Source organism: Felis catus, chromosome B4 (assembly GCF_018350175.1).
Source record: "Felis catus isolate Fca126 chromosome B4, F.catus_Fca126_mat1.0, whole genome shotgun sequence".
NCBI classification, from domain to species: Eukaryota; Metazoa; Chordata; class Mammalia; order Carnivora; family Felidae; genus Felis; species Felis catus.
This window is the reverse complement of record NC_058374.1, coordinates 66,589,648-66,616,267: the sequence shown is the minus strand read 5'-3', so window position 1 is coordinate 66,616,267 and position 26,620 is coordinate 66,589,648. Positions and strand designations below refer to the sequence as shown.

The 26,620-nt window shown below is 40.3% G+C and overlaps 1 protein-coding gene across 2 annotated transcripts in view; it reads left to right on the top strand.

Moving 5' to 3' along the window:
- Window positions 1–6,885: 6,885 nt before the first annotated feature.
- The window catches only part of CPNE8 (copine 8), a 230,009-nt gene continuing 210,274 nt past the window's right edge, over window positions 6,886–26,620 (top strand). The window contains exon 1 of one of the 2 annotated variants that reach the window (XM_019834813.2): window positions 6,886–7,405. In XM_019834813.2, the coding sequence (XP_019690372.1) occupies window positions 7,269–7,405 (137 nt within the window). In that variant the 5' untranslated portion in view covers window positions 6,886–7,268. The remainder of the gene's footprint in view (window positions 7,406–26,620) is intronic. The other variant, XM_003988551.6, reaches the window with a different exon arrangement.

Below are 26,620 nucleotides of genomic sequence, written 5' to 3'. Positions count from 1 at the left end.
GTACGCTATGAGGTTTCTGGTTCCTTATATACATTTTTTTTTTTCAAACAAAACGAATTTAAAGTAGTGAAAAAGATCAGTGTTGTTTTTTTAAAATAAGAGATATACGATTATTTAAGCCTTACCCGAATTGACTGTTTTTAGTGGGTAGTCCCCAAAGATGACGGCTGTCAGTTCCTTCTCTTCCAATTTGTGCGTGCTGCTCCACCTTTTATGTCACTCAGCCACCTCCCCTGGTCCCTTTGAATCTGGGCTGGCCTCATGACTTGCTTTGACAAATAGAAATCAGTGGAAGCAATACCGCGCCTGTTCCAGGCCTAGCCTTTTAGGCTCTGGCAGCTTCCACTTTGGCTGTAGGAAAGCCAGTCACCATGCTGTGCAGTTGGGGCTAGACTAGACTGAATAAGGAGAAACCACGGAGCAGCCACGTGGAGGAAGGGCACTGAGCTGCCAGACGTGGAAATGAAGGCTTCTTGTATTTTGCAGCCCTGCCAGCCTCTAGCTAAATGCAGTCTATGTGCATGACTCAAACTGACACTACATGGAGCAGAATTGCCTGGTGGAGGCCTATGCTAATTTCTGACCCACAGAATCACGAAAATTAATACAAGCACTGTTGTTTTGAGTGGTTGAGTTTTGGATTGGCTTGTTACACGGCAATAAATAACTGAAATGCTATCATTTAAAAAATAGAAGATTCAGTCGTAGTAAGATAACTAACCCCAGTTCGATCACTTTCTTGACACACCCCTCCCTCATCCCAAGTTTAGGGCATCTCTTTATGGAACAGGCAGTGGATGAGTCAAATGACTGTGTGATAATAGAAAACCAAATACTATCCAAACCAACATGAGACTTTCAACACACAATTTGAAGTATGTTCTTCCATATGTTTGAATATTAAGTGTAAAATTCTGAATTGAAAGCATCCTATATTCTAAGTGTTCTCTCGAGTGTAAAATTTATTTATCAAACACAGGGGGAAAATCTTGTTTGAGAATAGGTTTACCTAAATAATTATCTAAGATCCTTTATAAAGGCATTACTTAATTGAAATATTGGGTTTAATGTTCCTGGATACTTACTCAAGACCTATCTTAATTTTCTATTATTTGTAAGATTTTAAAAGTGATATTTTTCTAAGTGCTTTAACCAGTAAAAGGGTGGTGTTTATAAAATTGGTGAGATATTGATCTCTTTTAGTCACAAGGTAACTTCAAGTTAAAGTTGGTAATATTGTTTTAATGTCTGGAATGATTGAGTTATCTGCAGATTTGACCAGTTTGAGTAAATCATCTTCAAATGATTAGCAGGTCACAGAAAAGGTAGGTATTCAGAGAACATATTTTGGCCACTCATCATAAAGTCTTCCTTGAGCTGCCATTTTTCCATAATTAAACAGTCAATTCTTTGCTCTTATATGTTTATTTGATAAGCTGTATTGTCACAGAGCAGGTCATGTGGCCCAGTGATTATACAGCTATCCGCATATCCTCATAGGTTAAGTAATGACATAGCTATTTTCTTCAATTTCCCAAGGGCATTATTATTATTTTAATTTTTAGAGAGCAAGAGAGAGTGAGAGAGAGAGCATAAGCAGGGGAGAGGGGCAGAGAGAGAGAGAGCAGAGAGAGGAGAATCTTAAGCAAGCTCCACACTTACCGTGGAGCCTGATGTGGGACTCAATCCCACACCCCTGGAATAATGACCTGAGCTGAAATCAAGAGTTGGAAGCTCAACCTACTGAGCCACCCAGGTGCCCCTCCCAAGGACATTTTGAAGATGAAAATATGGTAACGCTGTTATTTCTGACTTATCCTGGTGTGGAATAGTTGTTGGGTCCAGTAGAGCAAATTTTCTATTGCTATAGCTATAGTCTGAAGAACTGCTCAGTCTAGTTTGTTTTGGACTTCTGCACCAAAACACCACTTGGTAGATGAGGTAAATGCACTTTGTCCTATTATTATGAGGATATGCTCTTTTAGGCTAGCTGATTTATTTATTTTTTTTAAGCAGGCTTAATGCCCAGCGTTGAGCCCATTGTGGGGCTTGATCTCATGACCCTGAGATCAAGACCTGAGCTAAGACCAAGAGTCAGACACTTAACCAACTGAGCCACCCAGGCGCCCTTACATTTTTTTAAATTTATTTTGATTTATTATTATTTTTATTACTTTTATTTTTCTCTTTTTATATCTATACAGTCATCATGCATCTCCTTGGCAGAAGGATCTTTACCTTTAAGATCTAGCTCAGTGCCTAGCACATAGTAAACATTCAATTAATATTTGCTGAATCCCTGACTTGGTGAATAATGGCTGCTTAACAATTTTAGTAAATGAAATTTACCTTTGACTTTTAGCAATTCTAAAACCATTCGTGTTATTTAAATACATGTCAATAAATATAAAATTTATATTAAAATTTCTCAAAAATAAAAGTTAAAGGAAATAAACATGCCATAATTCATGATATTTATTAGGTTATTAAAATTATTTTTAAAAATTGTAGTTCTTTATGTACTGTGTTGACCATATTAACAAAGACTTTGAATATACTTGAAACGTTTTATCATTTAAAGCTTACCTCAATATGATGGATTTAAAGTACCAAACTTGAAAAAAAATCAGAAAAATGGAAATAATTAGTGTTAATATCATGCATTAGTTTTCTTAGGACTGCTGTAACAAATTACCACAAAATGGTTGGCTTAAAACAACAGAAATTTATTCTCTCATGGTTTTTGGATGCAAGGTGCTGGGAGGGCCATGCTGTCCCCAAAGGCTCTAGGTAAGATTGCCTCCCTGACTTTTCTAGCTTCTGGTAGTTACCAACAATCCTTGGCATTCCTTGGTTTGTGTAGTATAATTCCAGTCTGTCTCTGTCTTCACATGGCTTTCTTCCCTGTGTGGCTGTCTCCAAATGTTTCTCCTTTAAGGGTACCAGTCCATTGCTGATAGACATTAAAGAAGACCTAACTAAATGGAAGATATATAATGGTCATGGATCAGGAGACTAATGTTATCCACTCTTCTTTAAGTGGTCTATAGAATCAATGGAATTGCAATCAAAATCTTGATAAAAAATTTTTTTGGTAGACATTACCAGGCTGATTCTAAAATTTACGTGGAAATTCAAAGAATCCAGAATGACAAAAGAATTTTTATTATTATTTTTTAAATTTTTTTAATGTTTATTTATTTTTGAGAGAGAGAGAGAGAGAGAGAGCAAGCAGGGAAGGGGCAGAGAGAGAGAGGGAGACACAGAATCCAAAGCAGGCTCCAGGCTCTGAGCTGTCAGCACAGAGCCTGATGCGGGGCTCAAATCCACGAACTGGGAGATCATGACCTGAACCGAAGTTGGATGCCCAACCCACTGAGCCACCCAGGTGCCCCGACAAAAGAATTTTTAAAATGATCACTACCTGCTTTCAAGAGTTATTAGCAAAGCTGCAGTAATTAAGACTGTGGTATTTGTTTAAAGAAAAACAAACAGATCAATGGAATAGGATAGACTAAAAAATGGACTCATGGAGAATTGATTTTTGACAAAAGTACAAAGATGAGTCAATGGAGAAAGGTTGGTCTTTTTAATGATGGTGCTAGAAAAATTTGATGTTGATGTGCAAAAAAGAGAACTTTGATTTAAAAAACTCAAATTAATCATGGGCCTAAATGGAAAGCCTGAAAATATAAAATTTCTAGAAGAAAACATAGAGGATAATTTTTGGCCTCAGATTAGGTAAAGATTTCTTTAATTCAACACCAACATTATAATCAGTATTAGAATAAAGTTGAATAACTGGATTCATCAACATTAGGAACTTCTGCTCTCTGACAGACCGTTAAAATGAAAATACAGGCCAGGGGTCCTGGGTGACTCAGTGGGTTGAGCATCTGACTTTGGCTCAGGTCATGATCTCACAATATGTGGGTTTGAGCCCTGTGTGGGGCTCTGTGCTGACAGCTCAGAGCCTGGAGCCTGCTTTGCATTCTGTGTCTCTGTCTGCCGCTCCCCTACTCGTAGGTGTGTGCTCTCTCTCTCTCTCAATTACAAATAAACATTAAAAATTAAAAAAAAAATACAAGCCACAGACTGGCAGAAGTTATTTTGTAAATTGTATAGAAAATATATAAAGAACTCTCAAAACTCAGGAATAATACAACTAATAATGCAATAAAAATGAGCAGGGGTGCCTGGGTTGTTCAGCCGTTAAGCAACTGATTCTTGATTTCGACTCAGGTCAAGATCTAAGGGATCCTTAGTTTCAGCCCCACATCAGGAGGCTCTGAGCTTACAGTGTGGAGCCTGCTTGGGATCTCTCTCTCCCTGTCTCTCTGCCCCTCCCCCGTGTACTCGTGTGCGTGTATTCTCTTTCTCTTTCTCTCTCTTTTTCTAATAAATAAAAAAAAAAATTGCAAAAGATTTGAATAGACACTTTACCAAAGAAGATATACAGATAGCAAATAAGCACAGAAAAATATGCTCATCACTAGTGATTACTCCACAATGAGATCCATAATTACAACATTAGTAGTCATTAACCCACTCTAAGACACCTATTGGATTGACTAAAATTTAAGAGAATAACAATAATATGTATTGATAAGGTTATGAAGCAACTGGAACTCATATAATGTTCATGGATCAGAAGACTAATAATGTTATCCATTCATATAATGTTGTGGGAAAGGAAAATAGTAAAACTGTTTTGGAAAACAGTTTAGTAGTTTCTTAAAAAGTTAAACATTCACATTCCTTATGACCCAGGTATTTCACTTCTAAGTTTTTTTTCCTCAAAACTAATGAAAGCATATGCCCACATAAAGACTTATACATAAATGCTCATGGCAGTTTTGTTTGTTATAGCCCAAACCTGGAAAAAACTAAAATGTCTACTAACATGTGAATGGGTAAACAATTTGTGGCACATCTATACTATGAAATACTAGTGAACAATAAAAAAGAAATGCTCTATTGATGCACTCAACAAAGTGGATAAATCTCAAAAGAATTTTGCTTAATGGAAGAAGTCACACAAAAAAGAGTACAGGTTATATGATTCCATATATATATGGATATATATATCTCCATATACAATTATATACAATTGTATATACAATTGTATATATAAATTATACATATACAATTACAATTGTATATATACACAATTATATATATACATATACAATACATACATATACATATACATACAATACATATACATATATATACATTTACAATTATATGTATATATAATTATAGAAATGCAAACTTATCCATAGTGATATAAAGAAGACCAGTAGTTGCCTGGAGGGTTGTTTTTAGTGGTGAAAGGAGGGACTGATTACAAAGGAGACATGAGAAAACTTTTGGGGTGATGGAATGGCTCATTATTTTGATTGTGGTGATGGATTTACAGGAGTATATATGTATTGAAATTTATTAAATGGTACACTTTAAACATGTGCAATCTATTATATATCAACTATAGGTCAATAAAGTGGGAAAAATTAAGAAGTAAAGGACCTACAGGCTGGGTACTATTTTAAAGTTCTAAACTTTTATTTCTTCTGTTGGCTTCTGTGAGATAAGTCTGGTTACCTTAAAAAAATTCACCTAGGTCTCGTCCTCCAAATTAATTTTGGGCCGCATAAGAGAAATGTCTGGAGTTTTAGGACATTTCCAAATAGTAATAAACTACAGGTTAATCTGTGATGGGAAAAGAGAACCAGAGAACCTCTGGATTTAAGAGATGAAAAGGGGTGGGCTGGGTGATGAGGAAAGGAAACCAAGACTGAAACGCAGGAAGGATCTTGACAGGCGGGAGAGAGGCAAGACTACGCCTACACATCCTCACGGGCAACTGTACAGATTCTCGGGCAGGTGGCTCCAAGTGGATTAAAATGTTACAACGTATGGCTGGTTCTGAACCATGAAAACAGTTCCTTTCTGAGTTAGTCCTGCCAGCTGGAAACTCCGTGCTTGGCGCGTTGAGCAGGCGGCCACCAGCAGACGCTCCCCGCTTCTTTACCTAAAGCCGCGTCCAGCTCTCCGTCGCCCCCTGGTGGCGAGCGCTCGGGGACCCGTAGGCGCACGGGTGAGGCCGGAGGGAAGGTGCAGCCAATGAGGTCATGACAATGGAGGGGAGCCTCGGGTACCTCCCCAGGCTTTGTCCGCTTCGGCATTCTGGCACCAGCATGGCTGCCCCAGAATCCAGTTTCCCAAATGCGGCGCTCACTCCGGCTCCTCTGTGCTAGCGTCCGTCCAGTGTCATTCGGGTCTTACTGGGTGGGAGTCGGGGTGAGGGAGCTGCATTAGATACTAGTGACCTCCAGGTTTCAGGGCAGAACTTTTCATGCATTTGGGAACGAGGGGCCGCAGCAGGGCCCTGGCTATAAGGACTGTCCCTATTAGACCCCCATGTTCCGAGGAATTGAGGGAAGACGGAAACCAGATGGCCCCCTTAAATCCCAAATAGTTTTTCTCCCCACATTAGAGTCCACCCTGTTCCCGCCTTGTCCCAGATATTGATATGTCACTTTAGCACCGCGTACAGAACGTTGGAGATCGTCCTTCTGCCCCATTGTCCTCAACCCTCAAGGGGCCGAGGGTGGGCAGTTCAGAAGCTCGGACCCGCTCTTCGGCCCGAGGGCAAGGACCTCCGTGGGTTTCGAGGGTGCGGTGAGGACCAGCGCGGGGTGGGGAGGGGTGGACCTACGGTGGAGGGGGGGGGTTAGGAGCGGGCAGAGGCGCCCACACCTCCAGCTTCCAGCTCAGGCAGGCGAACTGCGTGACATTCCCGTCCACACCTGATTGACAGGAGGAGGGAGTCGCGGCCCAGGAGGCGGGAGTGGATGTGTAGAGGCGGAGACAACCCCAGCAGCACGCCCAGCCGGCCGGGGCTTGCGCTCCTAGACGGTTAGGTCTGGGTCTCTTGCCCCCCGCCCCCCCTCGCCGGGTGGCCCGCGGGCTGCTCAGAGCCTGACACCCAGAGCGTGGAAAGGATCACTGAGTGTCCCCTGCTGGGGCTGCTGCCTGCAGGGAGGGGGCAGGGAAGCCCGGAGCCCCGTGCGCCACTTCCCCGGCAGCCTCGGCCTGGGTCAGGACTGGCTCGCGGTTCCCTCGCGGCTTTGCGCGGGTCCGCCTCCCCCTCCCTCCCCCTTCCCGCGAGCTGCCTCCGCCCTCCTTCCTCTGCCTCCACCCTCAACCCCCATCCCCGGCTGTCGGGAGCTGGGCTAGGAGCCCTCAGTCTGCCCGAGCTCTGCATGTGGGCGCCGGACAAGTCCGCGGCGCCTCCACCCAAGATGGACAGCCGCTACACCAGCACTGCGGGCATCGGGGACTTGAACCAGCTGAGCGCGGCCATCCCGGCCACGCGGGTGGAGGTGTCGGTGTCCTGCAGGTGAGGAGGCTAGCCCTTCCCCTCCCTCCTCCTGCTCTCCCGTTTGCCGGGTGGGTAGCGCTTGCGAAGCGCTCGGGGCACCCCGAGGCTTTGCAGGGGTGAGAAGTTGCGCGACGAGTGGGAAGCACCCCAGCTGTGGGTCCGAGTCACCCCAGTGACACGGAGCGGAGAGCGGGAACGAGAAGCGAGTGGTGGGCTACGGAACTGAGACTTTCCGTTTTCTTTCTGGGAAATGCTGTAAAAGTTGGCTGGGCTGTGACTCAGCGGCGGGAACGCCGGCCGCCGCCCACTTTGCAAGCCCTTTTTACGGCCCAGACCCGAGCTGTTGGGTTGGGTGATGACGGGAGTCGAAGGGGGACAGCATTGCCAAAAGCGCTTGCGACTGCTGCGCGCGGTGGCCCGGGACTCCCTCCGCTAGGCGTGTGCGAACCTGCTAGTGCCACAGTTGGCACCAAACCCAGCAGCTGCCTCCCCACCCACTTCCTGGAGCCATCCAGCTTGCTTCCCCCCACCCTTCCGGGCTTCTTGCCTCGTGCCTGTTAGGTAGAGATTTGGGCTCCAGCCCTGTTTGCAGACGAATCTGTGCCGTACCTGAAATCTGGGAAGTCACGACTTTCTGCCTGCAAGTAGACACAGTTTTCAGTGCTTGTAACAACTGACACTCTGCCCAAGGACTGTAAATTTCAACGCCTTGCCTGAGTTGCTTGGGTCAGTAGTCCTGTAAACAAAGCAGCATAATTGCTGTTTCGCAGAAGATTTTGAGAAGGAGATAGGCGGACTAGATTACTAAATTGATAACGGCACCAGGAGAGGGAGAATTTGCATCATATTGACTCTGGAGCCCACTTTCTTGTTTGCATACTTGGGTCTCTCTCAGTGGAAAACTCTCTTCCCTTTTGCCCACTTTGGCCTCAGGATTGTTTTCAGTGCTTCAAATTCCCCTCCCCCCTCCAATTCTTTTCCTTAGCAAAACTTGGCTTGAGAGAATGTAACAAGGGGAATCTTGGATGTAAATAAACCCGGAAACTTAAAATGCTGTCACCCCAGTCGTACTTTATTTTGCATTTTCACAAGACTAAGTCTAAAGCCCAAGGGATGGATTTTCTTTTTTGTGGAAATTCAAGCACCTACAACCCTAATTGAAGTGTTAATTAGGGGCGAGGCTTTCGGCTATCCCTGAAACTACATCCCATGATTGCTTGCTTCCTCTTAAGGCTGACCTCACAACTGTGGAGATACTAATGCTGATAGTGATAGCTAAGGTGGGGCTCTTGCCTTATTATGTTTATTGCTTTAAGGGTTGCCTGAGATTTCTTCCTGTCAACTGAACAGGTGAAACTATATGGAAAACTCTTTGCAGGCATTAATTTCTAGGCCTTTTTCTTTTCCCTGAAGCTGGCATTGGGTGCTCCAGGGAAGTCATCAGTATATACACATCATACATAGCCAAAAGTCCTACAATAAGAGTGTTTTCTAGAGTTCTTCTCTGCTGAACATCCTGCAAAGCCTGAATGACATGTGGGCTGTATCTGGCATGAATATAAAAATGTTATAAATTAAATCTGAGTTTCCCAAAAGCTCTTTAGGACTGATGGGGAAATTGTACCTTCACTGGTCTTTCTACCAGTGGGATCCACATTTAACCACTCCTTTTGTGTGTGTGTTGGGTGTGCCTGGAATCTTGTAATTAATTGGCTTTAACCCAGTTTGTTTAAGCTTGATACCTCAGACCCTGGACATCCTTGTTCCAGCCTTTTTTCCGTATCATTGATTTGGTGTCTTGTTGTTTTTTGTTTTTAAGTTTTCAAAAGCAGAAAAAAAAAAAGTCCTGAAATAGAACCCAAGTACTTACAGTACTTACATTGTTGAGAATTGAATCTTGTAAACATAAATGGTGTCCTCTGGGCTTTGGCATAAGAGACCTGGTTACGGATTCTGGCTTTGTGTCTCAATCATGTTACTTTGGAGTTCTTAATCTGAGCTCCTTCATCTCTAAAATGAGGATAATTGTGGTATTTATCTTATATAAAATGTTATCAGAGCTTCATAACATGATGTCTGAAAAGTGCTCACACAATTTGTGACACAAAAGTAAGTGTTAAAACAACATTAACTATTTTGAAATTGGAAATAGTATTTACTGAATAAATGTTTTCTATATGCTTCAGTATGGAATTCTGTAAATATTCCTCTTTTGTTCTGCAGTCAATTAGTAAAGAAGACAGGGATAGAGGCAGTCTTGGGATACCTGCTCTCTCTTTCTCTTCTTTGATGAAAGTATAAAGAGCATATATTCTAGGATGTTTGGGGGGAATTTCACTTAGCAACAAGGCTCAACTGGAGGTCTCTCAGTCCTACTCTGGGCGAGCAGAGTAGGGAATTCCCTTGCTTTCTATGTTAGAGACCTCTGATGATTTGCTGACACTCCGAAAGCAACTCAGGAATAGAATCCTTTTTAATAACCTCCTTTCATTGTCCCCAGTCGAAGGCCTTTAAAAAAATCTTTATGACATTTTCATCTTCATTTTGGGGGAGGTGAGAAAATTAACAATTGAAGCTTGAAGCTAAATATAATTCACGGAAATCAATTAGTCTATTCCCTCGCCAACTGTTTAATGTCTTTTGTATGTCGAGAATTATGCTCTGCTCCAGGAGAAATGTAAGAGAAGTTCTCTGAAAATGTAAAGTCTGGTTGGGAGAGAAGTATTACGTAATATGTGATGACGTCGGACTAAATCCAAAGATGTGGTTCGTGCACAGAGAGGGAAGAGACCATAGTGGAGTGGAGTGCTTGGGACATATTGCAAAGAGAAGATGGGGCTTGAGGGGAGACGAGAAGGATGGGCAAGGCTTGCATTAGAGAAGGGACGGTAGTATAGCGTGGAGGTTTTGGGATGGCTACAAACTTGGTGTGTAAACGTGATGAGTGCTCGTTTCTAGCTGTGTTTATGTAGAGACAAGCTCCTACCCTATGACTTCCCTTCTATCCAGTTTAGTTCTCCCAGCATTCATTTTTCTCATTATGTTAATTCATAGATTTTTTTTAAGTTAATTGGGTTACCTAATTAAAATGTCTATAGCTGAAATGATACCACCTTACACACATAAAATAACATTTACAACATTCCCATTGTATTCTGAAAACAGATTAATTAGAATGAGGTAAAAACCAGTGGGAAAAATAATATGCAGTAATCACCTGTTTCCCTGGGCCTTTGGTTTAGTGAACTGTTTCCAATACATAATTTTGGTCATTTTCTCTGAGAAGTTAGCTTATCAATGAAAAAAAAAAACAGGAAGAACGTTCTGTATTTCTAGACTTTGTGGGTTAGCCATCACATGTAAATTCTTTCACAGCAATAATTTTATAATGGTGATACAACCAATTTTAACTACTCAGGTTGAGAGAAGGGTACAAAATGTGAGCCCCTACTTTGTGCTAGATATTCCGTGCGGTCCTATCTGACTTGGCCATGACTCTTTTGCCTAATCTACCACCACTTCTCACATGAACACTGTGACTGAATATAGTCCAACCAATGTGTGTTTACCATATGCTAGAACTGGTGACGGATAAACGTGGCTGCAATACACGAATAAGTGGTACAGTCCCATAGCACGTGCCGCTTTGCCAGTGAACCGACTTCCTCTTTGCCTATGGGGCTATGCTGAATGCCACTCTCTCTGCCTTGAATAGCCCTTCCTCCCTTCTTCCTCCTTGTCTTTTTGATTAGCTTGTGCTCTTTTCTTCAAGACTCAGGTCAAACATCCCTCTCACGACTCCTCTCCCCAACTGGGTTTTGCTGTTTTCCCAAAGCAGCTGGTATGTACTAGTATCATAGTTATGTTGTTAATTCTTGGTCTCTGCATTCACCTTGAGGACAAGTTTTGTTTCTTGAATAATCCGCGTGTCGTGAGTCTGGCACAGAATATGTAGTCCATCAATGTTGGATGCTGTCATTCTCTGAATAAATCAGCTGGCCTGGAGAGGGCTGTGTGCCTGTTCAAATACAGATTTCTAAGTACCCACACCAGATCTACTGAATCAAAATCTCTGGGACTAGGGCCCAGGAATCTGGGCTTTTAACAAGTTTACCATGTGCTGATGATACACATTAAAATGTTTACCTGTTTGATGAGGAAATGACTGTGACTGTAGTCATTTTATATGGATTAGCAATCCCTGCCCTACACAGGTGCGAGGAGATAACTTTTCAGGGGTGTGCTGGACCAGACTTAAATGGGATTGAGACAGGAATTTGTCCACCCGTTGTTAAATATAGTGGTTATTAAAAATTAAATGATATAAACCTAAAATTAATGCATTACATTTTAAAATAAAGGCATAGTCAAAAGTTGTCACTTCCTAATTGTTTTACTACAGTTCACTGTTTTCTCTACTCTTTCATGACATCTATGCTCTTTTTAATCCGCGTGGTGAAAGTATTATGCAATCTTGTGCTACTGCTCATCTCTTCAGTCCTGTTCAGTGACGTCCTATTGGTAGACTGAAGTTGGCCATGGCGAATATTTACACCATGGAAACTGGCAAATACTGAAAGTCAAGATCAGGGCTTGATTTATGATTTTGTTGTTGTCTGCACTTAAGACCTTCTGTGGGAATCAATTGGCCTTATGGAATTTAAGTAAAAATATTATTATTATTATTATTATTATTATTGTTTAGAAGTTGTGTGCTCAGCTACACATACTATATGTCGGTAAGTTTATAACAAATTATACAAATACACACATGCATACACACATTTATGCATCTAGTTTTTTGTTTTTTGTTTTTTGTTTTTTTTTGGAGAGCCCATTGTTAAACATGTGTTACTTACATACACCTCACTGTTCAGAGGCCTTTTGTAAAAGATTATACAAAGGAAAAAGTTTGTTGCTGTTGGACTGTCACTATTAGAAATGACACATTAGAAATGACAGTGTCCGGTTCAGCACTTTTGTGGTCTTGCTTCTCTGCTTAGAATAAGTGGGGCCGTGTGGTTTCAGAATCCATGAGAGGCTGTGACAGTTTGCAAGTGTATTGTGAATGAAACAAGAAGATAATTGAAATTCTGTATGCTTTTTGCTTTCTTCACTTTTTCATGTGTTTCTTTCCACTTCTTCCTTATTCTCTTACTTTGCAGACTTTGTTTTTCTGTTTCTCCATCCACTGGTAGCATATACTTTGCAAGTTTACATGTTACAGTTCCAGTTCCAGACCACCTGGGAAAGCAAATTCGTATTGCAAGAGAGAGAATCTGCTTGGTCCAGCGGGGATTGGCCCAGTTTGGTTGAAGTAGGTGCATTCGCTGTTCTTATTATCTATGGCAAAAGAGGAAAGAGTTCAAACACAGCAATTGGGGTTTATACCCCAGTCCCTGTTGGCTTATCTTTTACACATATTCTACCCTTTTTAAAAAAGACAAGAAGTTTGAAGTTAATTGTTAACTGATAATGTTACTATATGCTAGGGGAAGTAGAACGCCTGTTATGCTGTTAATAACGGGTAGACTGAGGGCCAAGTGTGGTATGGGCATAGCATCCTATTCTTTTGGCTCTGTAGTTCCTGAAGTCCTATGGTTCAAAATTGTAGTGACCCCATGATGCTTTTTTCAGCCCTATTTGGGTTTGGCTTAGCCCCAGAGTTTCAGGAATATTTGTACTGGGGCATTTGTACTGTGATCTTAAAGTCTCAATGTGCAAGGTGTCCAGGTATATCTTAGCAGACAAAAGCCTTACTCATGGGGTTGTTCCACCAATGTTTTGGTCTGCCCTTTGTATTTTTTAATATTTGGGGCCTGCGATGTTCTAAAACAGCCCTGGGATGTGGAGAATGTGAGTCTGGACGCAATTCACAAAGCAGGGCCCCAAGGAAAAGGGTGTAAACGTCTGTGCTCTTTTACATACCTTTTTGTGGCCGAACAGGCAGAAGCCTCCCTACTTGTTTCACTCAAGACAGGGAAGAAAAACAATCCCTCTCAAAGAGGTTTTATGCAGTTGTTAGCCTGTTTTATAATAATAACAGTTGCTTATGAGAGCCAGTTTTACTTAGCCTTGAAGAACATGGGTGTGGAACTAGACCAGTTCTACCACTACTGGCTGTGAAACGTTGGAAAGTTACTTAATGACTCTGTTCCTTAATTTCCTCATCCGTAAAGTGGGGAGAATAATAGCCCCTGTGACTTGTATTTGTTTTGAGGGTTAAAGAAGTTGTTGCATCTATGTGCGTTAAAATACTGCTTTTCATACTAGTTAAGTACTCAGAATTACAAATGGATATCCATACAAAATAAAAATCGCTCATATTCCATCCAACTATGAACATTAAAATTGTTTTAATGTTTTATTTTTGAAAGAGAGAGAGAGAGAAAGGGAGAGAGAGAGAATGAGTGGGGGAGGGGCAGAGAGAGAAGGAGACCCAAAATCTGAAGCAGGCTTCAGGCTGTCACCATAGAGCCCAAAACGGGGCTAGAACTTACAAACCGTGAGATCATGACCTGAGCTGAAGTCAGACGCTTAACCAACTAAGCTACCTACGCGCCCCAAACTATGAACATTTAGTTCACTTCTTTCCCATTTATAACGCCATACTTACAGTCCCTCTCTTTCCCTTGATTGTATGTGTGTGTGTGTATATGCTCACATTATATAATGGGATCATACTATATTCTACATAATTTATCTTCTGTATTTTTTGTATTATATCATGTATATATTGCTGTCATTTGTTTTTGAAAAAATAACCCTCTGTGTCTCTAGTCTATTTTATGCACACACTATTTATTTGACTTCTCTCTTATTTTCCAAAATTTATTTCAAAAAGTTACTATTCAGAATAATGCTAACGAGTATTCTTATTCACGAACACTTGACAGCAGTTATGGTTTTTTTTTCTCCTGAGGATAGTTTTCTAGGACTGAAGTTATTAGTAAGCTATCTTCTCAAGGGGATTTTAATAGCTTATTTTCATTATTCCCCCCTATTCCTCTTTAAATAAGCAGAGTCAAGTCTAAACTACTGGCTGCACCTTTCTAAATACTTTTATTCCCATGAGAAAGTTGCATTTAAAGATTAATGAGAATTTGGGGCAGCAGAGTATAGCAGCAAGAAAGTGGAATTAGGAGCCAGACAGATGTCTTTAAATCCCAGTTTTATCCCTTTTTGGAACGTTATTTTGGGTATCTTATTTCAACTTCCAGAATTTAATTTCCTAATCAGTAATACAGAAATGATTTAAAAACTAAATTTATAGTCTTCTTGGAGAGGTAAATGAAATAAAGTCTACAAAGTGCCCAGAATTGTGCCTGTCACAAGAAATGCACTTAGTAGTTGTTAGTCTTAGCTAAGTTTTTTATGAATATGTTACTAGGTGGAATACAAGCAACACAGAAGAGAGGACACCTGTATTTTGGACAAATTTATAATCAGTATGGGAGGTCACAGAAACGTGAAATGCAGTGTGAGGGAGGTACAGAGTAAAAGTGGTCACAAGAGTGTGGATTTGGAAATGCATAGGAAGTTCCTACAGATTCTACCCCATGGCTCCCAACACCACACACCAACCCACACAGTGAGACACGTGGCCCCAATGGGATTTGACAGATTGGAAGTAGTGTTTAACAACAAAGTTTTAGAGTGAAAGCATATTCTTGTATCCCACCAACAAAATCAGTGGGCTGACATTTAGATAACTCTTTCGTGTCTTACATGTGATAAAACGGATCCAACTAGATGATAATTCAGGCTGATGGCAGAGAAGGTTTTTATTGCCAATAATAAAGTGAGATAGATTTAAAAGGTGCCTTGTCCCAAGGGCCAATGTTCACGGCCTGACTTACAATACCTTAGTGTTTTCAAATGTATTACAACCATCAATGTTACAGCCTCTTTAGCCAGAGACATTAGTTCTCGCGTATTCTTGTTCAAATTATGAGACCTTTTGTCAATTTTAGTCTATAAAGAATAAAACTCCAAACACTGAGGGAATTATCAGTTAACTTTGTGAAACACCGAAGAAGCAAAGTATCATTGATAGTCCCTGGGAAGCATTTCTATCTGTTAGACCGTACAACTATTCAATTATAAGCTAAAGTAATGAAGTCAAGAAACATGCTATATATTTTATTTAAAGTCAAAATGTACGCGAGACAATGTAGAAAACACTTAACATATACTGATTCACTCAGTCCTCACAATTTCTATAAAACAGGCGATTTATGTCCTATTTTATAGGTGAGGAGATTGAGGTTCAAAGAAGGTTTAAGTAATTTGGCCTAAGTCACACATCAAGGAGGTGGTGAGGTTGAGTTCCCACCCAGTCCATATATGTCTGGTTCTTAGGTGTATGCTTCTGTCCACTAGACATACTCTGGCATTCTTCCATAAGTTACTCATTTTAGGCTTTAAGGGTGGGATTCTTTCCTATCAGTATTGATGTGTTGGGAACTAAAGAGAAAGGACAAAGCTGAGAGACACAATTATAGTAGATGATATCAATACCATCACAAAGGGGAGTACAGTTCCTCTGTGCCGTTTCTGTTCCCTATTGGTGAGAGCTGTGGGTAGAAACAGTTCAGATGAGTGCCATAAACCTTAACAATTTGGTGTTTGACTTCCAAGTATCGATTCTTACCTTTTTCTGCTGCTGAGTTACCTAATGAAGCTGTGGGAAATTAAGTAATGAGAGGGCTTTTTAAGTAGAAATCAGCAGGCAGGGTGAGATGAAAGTTAAATGCTGGACAAAGGTGATGGACCCGGTAAATGAAAAGTAGAGGGAAATTAATTGAATTGACTATGTGACATTCATACAAACCATTGGAGTTGAGAACCGACTGCAAGCTCTGTCATTTCCATCCCCTGCTTTCTTAGTAATGAAGTCACCACTTAACTTGCTTGCTTTTCAATAATAGATTCCAGGGTTTTCTTTCATGACAAATATGCTCTTCAGAATTCTGTATAAATAAAATAATTGTTTAGATATTGAAAATGTCAGCACAGTATTCTGACTAACTGCATTGTGATGTAACTGTAAAAGTCAATATTTTCTACTTGGCTAATTAGTTGCTCTCTCTCTGCAAATAAAATAAATAAATACGTATATATATATCCTTAATATATATATATATATCCTTAATATATATATATCCTTAATATATATATATTATATATATATATATATATTAAGAATATCTCAATTGTCAAGAGAGTGCAGAGAACCAGATATGGTTATAATTGTCATACCTGATCGAAACTAACACGTTTCTCAGCCTTAGTTAGTATATTAGTGGTTTTAGAGTCATTTTGAGAAATTTGCTTCTCAGTGCCCACAGAACTTTATATTTTGTGTCATCTCTGTGTGTATGATGTTGTGGGCATTCTTAAAAATCCTTTTTTTATCTAAATGTCCTCCTGTAAAGGGAATATCACATTATTTGTGGCTTTCTAGGTAATTGAAAGCTCAATCATTCTTCTTCAATGTCTTCAATAGGTTTTCATGTTTCCCAGCCATAAAGCAAAGAATGAGAGAGAGTTTGGACAGAGCTTATTACCTTGCTATCTCAACGTTCAAATTAATTGTGGAAGCAGAAACACTACAAAGCTGATTGCAATTGATTTTATGTTAGAGGTTTCATCCAAAGCCTCTTTGTAGGCATTGGGAAAAGGAGGCATAATCAATATTAAGTGGGTAGTGAATGTTTCTCCTAATTGGTAATTTGAATTGGTGAATTTAAAAAATGTTTTTGGAGAGAAGTTTGAAGTATACTAGCTGAAAGATGATTGATTTTCAACCTAAGATATGTCTCACAGTTTAAATTAAATGGTTTTAATTTCTTTGTTTCACTGACGTCATTTTGTCATTTGAAAGTCATTTATGTGACTTCTTCTTTCCTTGTGGAATATGTCAGTGAAGTCTGGGAAATCCCCGGGCTTACGTTGTGTTTCTGATACTGCCTCTGTGACCTTTGGCAATGCCACCAGTACTCTGAGAAAGCATCATTTCCTAGGATGGTTGAATCCCTGGTTTAGACGACCTGGGATGTCACTCAGAGCTTGATAAGTCAATGGCACTGGAAGTGAGACCTTGAAATACAATGTAAACGTGCTTTGATTTGAGGAAATCTTATGATTGGCAATGCCATTTGAAAACCTAGGCCCTAACGCCAGTGTCTGAGTTTTTAAAGGGATGTTAAGGTAGATTCTCTCTAATGCCAACCGCTTCCCACTTCAAAGTCCTCATTTCACTTAATATTCTCCTGAAGGGATGTCAAATTCTACTGTTGCTGTTCCAGGGATCTATAGCTAGCTTTCTTCATCCTGAAAATGAACAATGTTTGATATTAATAGATGTCTGTGCCTTTCTTTCAATTTACTTTTGTGATATGTTACCCCTGCGCCCCCCCCCCCCACCCCAACTCTTGGCAAAGATAGAGCTTTGAGTGGAGATGGCAAATTGCTTCAATTTTGTGTTTACCAATCAGTTGTTCCTAAGCCCTGGCTGCCTGAAGTAGCACCTGGAAAGATTCTTAGGGAACATCTGGGTTTTGTGGGAAAGCATACTGTCTACATTTGACTTTGACTTTTGAAATAAAGTAAACCAATACCAACATGTATACTATTACTTTTCTATTGTTATAACCTGTAACCTACTTACAGTGTCTGCTCAGTCACAACTTTCTATTCGGCTCGGCTCTCCAAAATGTTTGTTGCTTCCCTTTCCATTCCTGCTGCCAGCCTTTTTGTTCAGGAAGTTGTATTTTCCCCCAAGAACGTTAAAATATTCTCTGAACTATTCTCTGTGACTCCAGAATTCATGTTTTTGGTCTATTCTTCACCTAACAGGTGTAGTTAGCTTCCCAAACAAAGGTTGAATTATGTGGTTTTCCTTTTGCAGAAACTTTCAGTCTTTCTCCTTTGCTTACAAAATAGAATCCAAGCACCTTAACGTGGTGTTCACAGTCTTCCCTCATCCTGGACAGACATCCCCTGCCAGTCACATCTCAGACATGGACTCTAGCCAAAGTGGAGTACTTGCCAATCTCCATGTCTCTTGTGTATGCTCTTGCTTCTCACCATTGTTGGTACTTTCCTTCAGGCTGAAAAGCCTCCCACCATGCCCCCCGCCCAATTTCTGTACCTATCCTTGATTGTCAGGGTATACATTGGAGATATTGTGGGTTTGGTTCTAGACCGCCACAGTAACAGGAATATTGCGTTAAAATGAGTCAAATAAATTTTTTGGTTTCTCAGTGCATGCGAAAGTTATGTTTATACTATACTGCAGTCTGTTAAGTATGCAGTAGCACTGTGTATAACAAAACGTGCATTCTTTAATAAAAAATCCTTTATTGCTAACAAATGCTGACCATCCTCTGAGCTTTCTGCAAGCCATCACTTTGCTGGTGGAGGTTCTTGCCTCGATGTTGATGCTGCTGACTGATCATGGTGGCAGTTGCTGAAGATTGGGATGTCTGTGGCAAGTTCTTAAAATAAGAGAACAACAAAGTTTGCTGCATTGATTGACTTTTCCTTCCATGAAAGATTTCTCTCTAGCATGTGATGCTGTTTGAGAGCATTTTATCCACAGAACTTCTTTCAAAATGGGAGTCAGTTTTCTCAAACCGTGCCACTTCTTATCAATTAAATTTATGTAATACTCTAAAACCTTTGTTATTTTAAGAATCTTCACAGTATCTTTACTAGAAATGGATGCCATCTCAAGAAACCACTTTCCAGGCGCCTGGGTGGCTCAGTCGGTTAAGCGTCCAACCCTTGATTTTGGTTCAGGCCATGATCTCACAGTCGTGAGATCGAGCCTCACGTTGGGCTCCATGCTGAGTGGAGCCTCCTTGGTATTCTCTCTCCCTTTTTTTCTGCCCCTCTCCCCCTCTCAAAAAACAAACAAACAACAACAACAAAAAATGACTTTCTTTGCTCATCCATAACAAGCAATAACAAGCACCCCCTCATCCATTCAAATTTTATCAGGAGGTTGCTGCAATTCAGTCACATCTTCAGGCTCCACTTCTAATTCTAGTCACTATTTCCACCACCTCTGCAGTTATTTCCTCACTGAAGTCTTGAACCCCTGAAACTCATCCGTGAGATTTGGAATCAACTTCTTCCAAACTCTTGTTAATGTTAATATTTAACCTCTTCTTATGAATCACAAATGTTCTTAATGTTGTCTAGAATGGTGAATGCTTTCCAGAAGGCATTCAATTTTCTTTGCCCAGATCCATCAGAAGAATCACTGACTGTGGCAGCTTTTGCCTTATGAAAGGTATTTCTTTTTTTTTTTTTTAATTTTTTTTTCAACGTTTATTTATTTTTGGGACAGAGAGAGACAGAGCATGAACGGGGGAGGGGCAGAGAGAGAGGGAGACACAGAATTGGAAACAGGCTCCAGGCTCTGAGCCATCAGCCCAGAGGCTGACACAGGGCTCGAACTCACGGACCGCGAGATCGTGACCTGGCTGAAGTTGGACGCTTAACCGACTGCGCCACCCAGGCGCCCCTGAAAGGTATTTCTTAAATAATAATTCTTGAAAGTCAGTATCACTCTTTGATCCTTGGGCTGCAGAATGAATGTTGTTAGTGGGCATAAGAACAACGTTAATCTCACTGCACACCTTCATCAGAGCTCTTGCATGGTCAGGCGCATTGTCAATAACCAGTATTTTGAAAGAAATATTTTTTTTTTTTTCCCCTGAGTAATAGTTCTCAATAGGGGGCTTAAAAGATTCAGTGAACCATGTTCTAAATAGATGTACAGCCATCCAGGCTTTGTTGTTCCTTAAATGGAGAACAGGCAGAGTAGATTTAGCATAATTCTTAAGGGCCCTAGGATTTTGGGAATGATCCATAAGCGCTGGCTTCAACTTCAAGTCACGAGCTGCATCAGCCCCTTGTTAGGGGGTCAGCCTGAGGAGAAGGTATTGGCTTCTCTTCTCTACCTATGAAATCGCATCTTCTTCTACTAGAAGGCTGTTTCATCTACACTGAAAATCTGTTGTGTAGTGTAACCACCTTCATTAATGATCTTAGCTAGAGTTTCTGGATAACCCGCTGCAGCTTCTCCATAAGCAACGGCTGCTTCGTCTTGCATTTTTATGTTATGGAAACGGCTTCTTTCCTTAAGCCTCATGAGCCAACCTCTGCCAGCTTCCAACTTTTCCCCTGCAGCTTCCTCACCTCTCTCAGCCATCACAAAATTGAAGAGAGTTTGCGCCTTGTTCTGGATTAGGCTTTGGCTTAAGGGAACGTTGAATGTTGTGGCCAGTTTGATATTCTATCCGGACCTCTCAAGCTTTCTCCATATCAGCAACATAGCTTTTATGCTTTCTTATCGTTTGTATGTCCACTGGAGTAGCACTTTTAATTTCCTTCAAGAACTTTTTCTTTGCATTCACAACTTGGCTAACTGGCTCCAGAGGCCTGGCCTTTGGCCTCTCTTGGCTTTCGACATGCCTTCCTGACTAAGCTTCATCATTTCTAGCTTTTGATTTAAAGTGAGAGGGGCACCTGGGTGGCTCCGTTTGTTAAGCCTCCGACTCTTGATTTTGGCTCAGGTCATGATCTTGCGGTTCATGAGTTTGAGCCCTGTGTCGGGCTGTGTGTTGACAGTATAGCCCCTGCTTGGGATTCTCTCTCTCCCCCTCTCTCTGCCTCTCTCCTGCTCCCAATCTCTCTCTCTAAATAAATGAATAAACTTAAAAATAAAGTGAGAGATGTACGACTCTTTCTCTCACTTGAATAATAATTTCGGTATTGTTGAGTCTCAGGGAACAGAGTAGCCTGAGAAGGAGAGAGATGGGGGAACATTAGGTCAGTAGAGTGGTCAGAGCACACACAACAGTTACGATTAAGTTTGCTGTCTTCTATGTTATATGGGTGTGGTACATGGTGCCATAAACAATTAGGTGTTACAATAGTAACGTCAAAGACCACTGATTCACAGATCACCATAACAAACAATGCAAAAGCTTGCAATATTAGGAGAATTACCAAAATGTGGACGCAAAGTGAGCAAAAATCCTCCTGGGAAAATAGCACCGAGTGACTTGCTCGACATGGGTAGCCGCAAGCTTCAGTCTGTAAAAAAAAAAACAAAAACAAACAAACAAAAAAAACCCACCACAGTTATCTGTGAAACACAATAAAGGAAATCAAAATAAAGTGAGGTATGCCTGTATACCATAAAATAGATTCCCAAAGTGGAATTAATAATTTCTTCCTTGGAGTTCCTACACTACATTTCTTGTGGGTTTCTTTTATTCTGACATAATTATTTAGGTTTTTCGCATGTTTGTCTCTATCAGCTTCAAGAGTGCAATATTTGTCTTACCATTGATTTTCACAAAACCTGTGTGCTTTGCACATGGAAGGAGTTTAATAAACATTTGTTGCCTTATGGACAGATTGGAAGAATAATTCTGGACACATGAATTTACACATGTGTAAAGACACATGAATTTGTGTATATCTGTACTTGAAAAATATTGGTTTGTATATATAATAAAAGCATAAAGATGACTCATTTTACTAGTACAATTTGATAAAACCATACAATGAATCAAACTTAGTTTATCTAAAACATCCCATAAAGTTTTATTTGTGAACAATTGAAAGACAAATAAATAATTTTAAATGAACTTACTTTGCCTCCAAGTAACAAAACTAGTTTTAGAAGTGGACACTTAGTGCTTTCTGAATACTGACAGGTGATCTGCTTCTTTAATCTGGGATGAATAATATGTGAAAAAGAAAAATGATAGAATTTGTATGTATGGGGATATCATATATAATATACCCAAATAAGAACATAAATGAGCAAATCTTTGACCCAAAGAAGATTTTGTCTTGGGGAGAGCTGTTTCTAATAAATAACTTGGTGAGCTGATAAGGTGCATCGACATGATGGTTTCACTTAGGTATAATCTTGGGGAAGGAGATCTGTTTGGTGGCCTGGCCTCTTCGAGAAGCAACGGGTTTCTTATCTAATGGATTTTCTGTCAGCCCCTGTGTTTTTGTTCCACCAATTTTAATTTTGTGCCATGAAGTGGTAAAACAAAATTTCAGAAAAGTCTAAATTCAACTAAAAAAAAAAGTATTAAGAATGGGATGATGGAAGAGGAAACAATGCTTTCTATAGAAAAAGGGAAAAAAAAAAACCCTCACAGAACTTCTTCTCATGTGCACAAGTAAAAAATGAATATATTACTTAAGTCATTATCCATAAACCACATTGTTTCCTGCACTTGTTTGGTTATAAAGTTTTGTTGGATAGGCTAAATGGTTTACAAAGTGCTTGTGACACAGCTGAAGTATCTAAGCACTCAATTGATTGTATTTTGCCTAAAATGTTATATCCTGCCTGATTACAAATCAAATCGTTCCAGAGACACTGACCTCAATAGTGGTTCTTACTAGGAAAACAGAAACAAAAACAAGAAACAAAATTATGAAAGCGTTTTGTTTCGGTGAGGGCCATAAATGGATGAATTAGTTTAATACACGATGATATGATGATGATGATTGGTGAATATTTTCCAGTACACATATAAAAAGCTGTGATTTAAAAAAATGAAATTATTGGGTGGTTGTATCATTTTCATTTTGGGGGAATGATTTACACCATCTGTTCTAAACTAGGGTTATCATTATAAGAATCGATTCAGAGATTTTTCAGACTGTGTATGGGCACTCCTTAGAATTCCAGTTTGCCTCCCTGAAGGGAATGACTCCTCAACTCCATTTTCTCCATTCCCCCAAGTCCCATAGAATTTCTGTCAGTTGAGCCTCAAACCTTGATCTCCTGCCTCTTCTACTTCTACGTTAGCTCTTTAATGTGGCCGACGTCTCTGGTTCTGACTGGGCCCAGACCTATCTGACTCCTGCGGACACCATGGCAAACTGTTTCAACCCCACATCTTGTTCTGTCCCCTTGCCTCCTTCCTGCCATGAATCCTGCTCTTTGGGCTACTAGAGGCCTGTTCAGAAAGCACAAATACCATCATACTCTAACTCCCTTGTGTTATACCCTTTAATTGTCTATGTATTAAGACCATGAGAACGTTACAAACCCTCACTTAGCTATTCAGCCTCTTCTCTTTCTATGTCCCACCACCCTCTTCTTCCCCCACTGGGCTCGAAAAACTCTCTCCAAAACTCTAAGTCATTTCAGACCCCCTGTATTTCCTGAGGCAACTGTGATGCTTAATCCTTGTTTTTTGTGGCAATAGTTCTGCCTCACTTTATTATCTCACTCGATAGACAGAATCTACTGATGGTTCAGGCATCACTCTCACTATGAAGACGTCCCCTGATCCTTCAGATAGAATTGACTCTCCCTCCTTTTCTGTCTTATGTGATGAATTTGTTACACACATTCCACATTCTGCTGCACGTATTTGTTTACGAATCTGTCCTCTTAATAGAATATAAATAATCCAGGGTCAGGAGCCCATGTGTTCATATCACAGTCTCCAATGCCAAATCTTTTTTCTGTCATTTAGTAACTTAGTGTTTGTTGAATAAACATTTGAGAGTATCAGACAACTATTACATTATAAATTCCTATAGGACAGGAACTGTGTTTTCCCTTTGTATCCATTTAATATCTAGTAAAATGTTTTGCATATAGATAGTGTTTACTTATTTATTCAATGTGTAGTTGACAAAAGGAAAGTAGAGCACCCCAGATGAATGGAACCATGACTGGAAGGCATTAGTACAGGAAAGAGAGTAACATCATTTGATTTGAAAAAAAAAAAAAATCAGTTGTATAAAGGCAGGAACAATGAGGCTTGGCTGAACAATTGCCTATATCTGTTTCACTATGTTATTTTTAGGATTTGTATAATATTATAGGCATTTTTAGGATTTGTATAATATTATAGGTTCATAGTTGCTACTGAGCTTTATTTGTTTATATATTTATTTTTTGGACCTAGATGAGTATTTTTGAGTCAGGGGAAATTCCTTGTGTAATCATTAGTAACAAGTATAACAGATGGTATTAGAAAATTATTTTCCATCATCCTGTCTCACCTGGTCATTTATGTTTACAAACAAATTTCCTTTCCAGATTAATTCTTTCTGTTTAAAGTTTTTTTTTTTTGATGTTTATTTATTTTTGAGAGACAGAGAGAGAGAGAGAGAGAGAGACAGACAGACAGACAGAGAGAGAGAGAGAATGAGTTAGGGAGGGGCAGAGAGCGAGGGAGACACAGAATCCAAAGCAGGCTCTAGGCTCAGAGAGCAGCACAGAGCCCGACGTGGGGCTTGAACCCGCGAGATGTGAGATCATGACCTGAGGTGAAGTCCTGACCTGAGCTGCAGTGGGCACTTAACTGACTGAGCCACTCACGTGCCCCCTAATTCTTTCTATTTAAATTCTGTTGTTGATTCTCAGATTGCTCTTAAGGACATTTCAATTGTTCAATGACCAGTGATCCAAAGAAATTACAGAAGATGTTACTTAAAATCTGGAGGACCAAAACTCAGCCAATCTAGCCTTACCTTCATAGGCATATTATTTTTCTCATTGGCATAACTGTGCATTGATTAATAAATCTTAAAGAGAGCTGACTCAAGACAACCTTACATATAAAGATTCTTTTTGGAAATATTGAGCCTGGAGACACATTACTTCTTCCCCACATAGAAGCAATATGTTGCTCAACAGTTAATAGATAAAGAAACAGTTAGAAAGTCTAGTCATGTGACCAATATATTTTTGAAATGGTGCACAGAAGGCAGCTACCTCTGAGCTGATGTTGACAGAGTAGTGTTAGCCTTCAGCTTTTTACTTGGTGGTGATTTGTGGACCTATCACGGTCACTAGCTCTTAGTGTTTGGACAAGTGATTGTCACCTGCAAATATGCTTTGTGCAATGACTCTGGGAGAAGTAATAAACCCTGAAAATTGTTTAAAATATGTGCAAGGTCATTGCCCACCTAGCTGTTAGCAAGTGAGCTGAAAGCAGTTCCTGCTTTTAGAGCAAGCAGGAGGAGAGATTGGGGAAAATGATGATACCTAGTCTCAAGTGTTGTAACGTAATAAGGGAAATGGTGTAATGTATTAAGGAGCAGAGCACAGGTTTAGAGATGGAAATATCTGTATTGAAACTGCAGCTCCATATATTGCCAACTAAATTTAGGTAAATTAATCTCTCTCAGCTTTGGTGTATAAGTGAGGATAAAAGTTCCTTCTTGTATAGTTGCTATAGTTGGATTGTATGATATAAAATCATTTAAGTGTATAGAAAGTTCCTGTCACTTAGCAAGGAACTCTTATTTTTATACTGGTATTCAGCAGAAATAGTTGGAAAACAGTGGATCACCTCATGAAGGTGGCAAAGGTTCTCTAAAAAAAATCTATTGTTTTAGAAAAGTGCTACATGCTTGTATAAAAACCCATGTGCACATGCACACACACATAGACACACATGCACAGACATATACACACAAAACCAAGCAGCACCGGAAAGAACAAAAAAGAATGTACAAATCACCCCAAATCCCGCCCAGTGATAGAGCATATCAACCTAGGCATCTCTTTGTGCCTTTTAAAAATTTAAACAGTATCTTTTTAATGAAAAAAAAAAAAAAAGATTACTTTTTGAGAGAGAGAGAGAGAGAGAGAGAGAGAGAGAGCGAGCGCCGGGGAGGGGCAGAGTGAGAGGGAGTCTGAGGGTGTGAAGCGGGCTCTGTGCTGACAGCAGAGAGCCCAATGCGGGGCTTGAACCCAACGAACCATGAGATCATGACCTGAGACCAAGTTGAGGCTTAACCGACTGAGCTAGCCAGGCGTCCCTCTTTGTGCCTTTATTTAGATATATTTAAAGAATATATCCATTTATATCCATGTTATGATGACTTAGACAAGATGGTAGTCTGCTTTTTTTTTCTTGGATTTTCTACTCCGGATATAAATACCTGAACTTGATTTCCTTTCTACAAGCCTAGAGAGCAGGAACTCAGAGCACACGACTCCACGTGAATGATCTCCGCTGCCATCCCGATAAATCCCTTTCCACCGCCTCCACAGAACCCTCACTGTTGTTGTTAAAATGCTCCTGTTGACATGCCACTGGAAAGTTTCAGGAGGCCTGGCATGTGGTCTGCTGTCTGCCGACCCTGGATTCCTGCTCATTGCCTCATGGTGTTGTTCTCTGCTGATTTGTCAGGGCTTTGTGGTTCAGTTCTTTC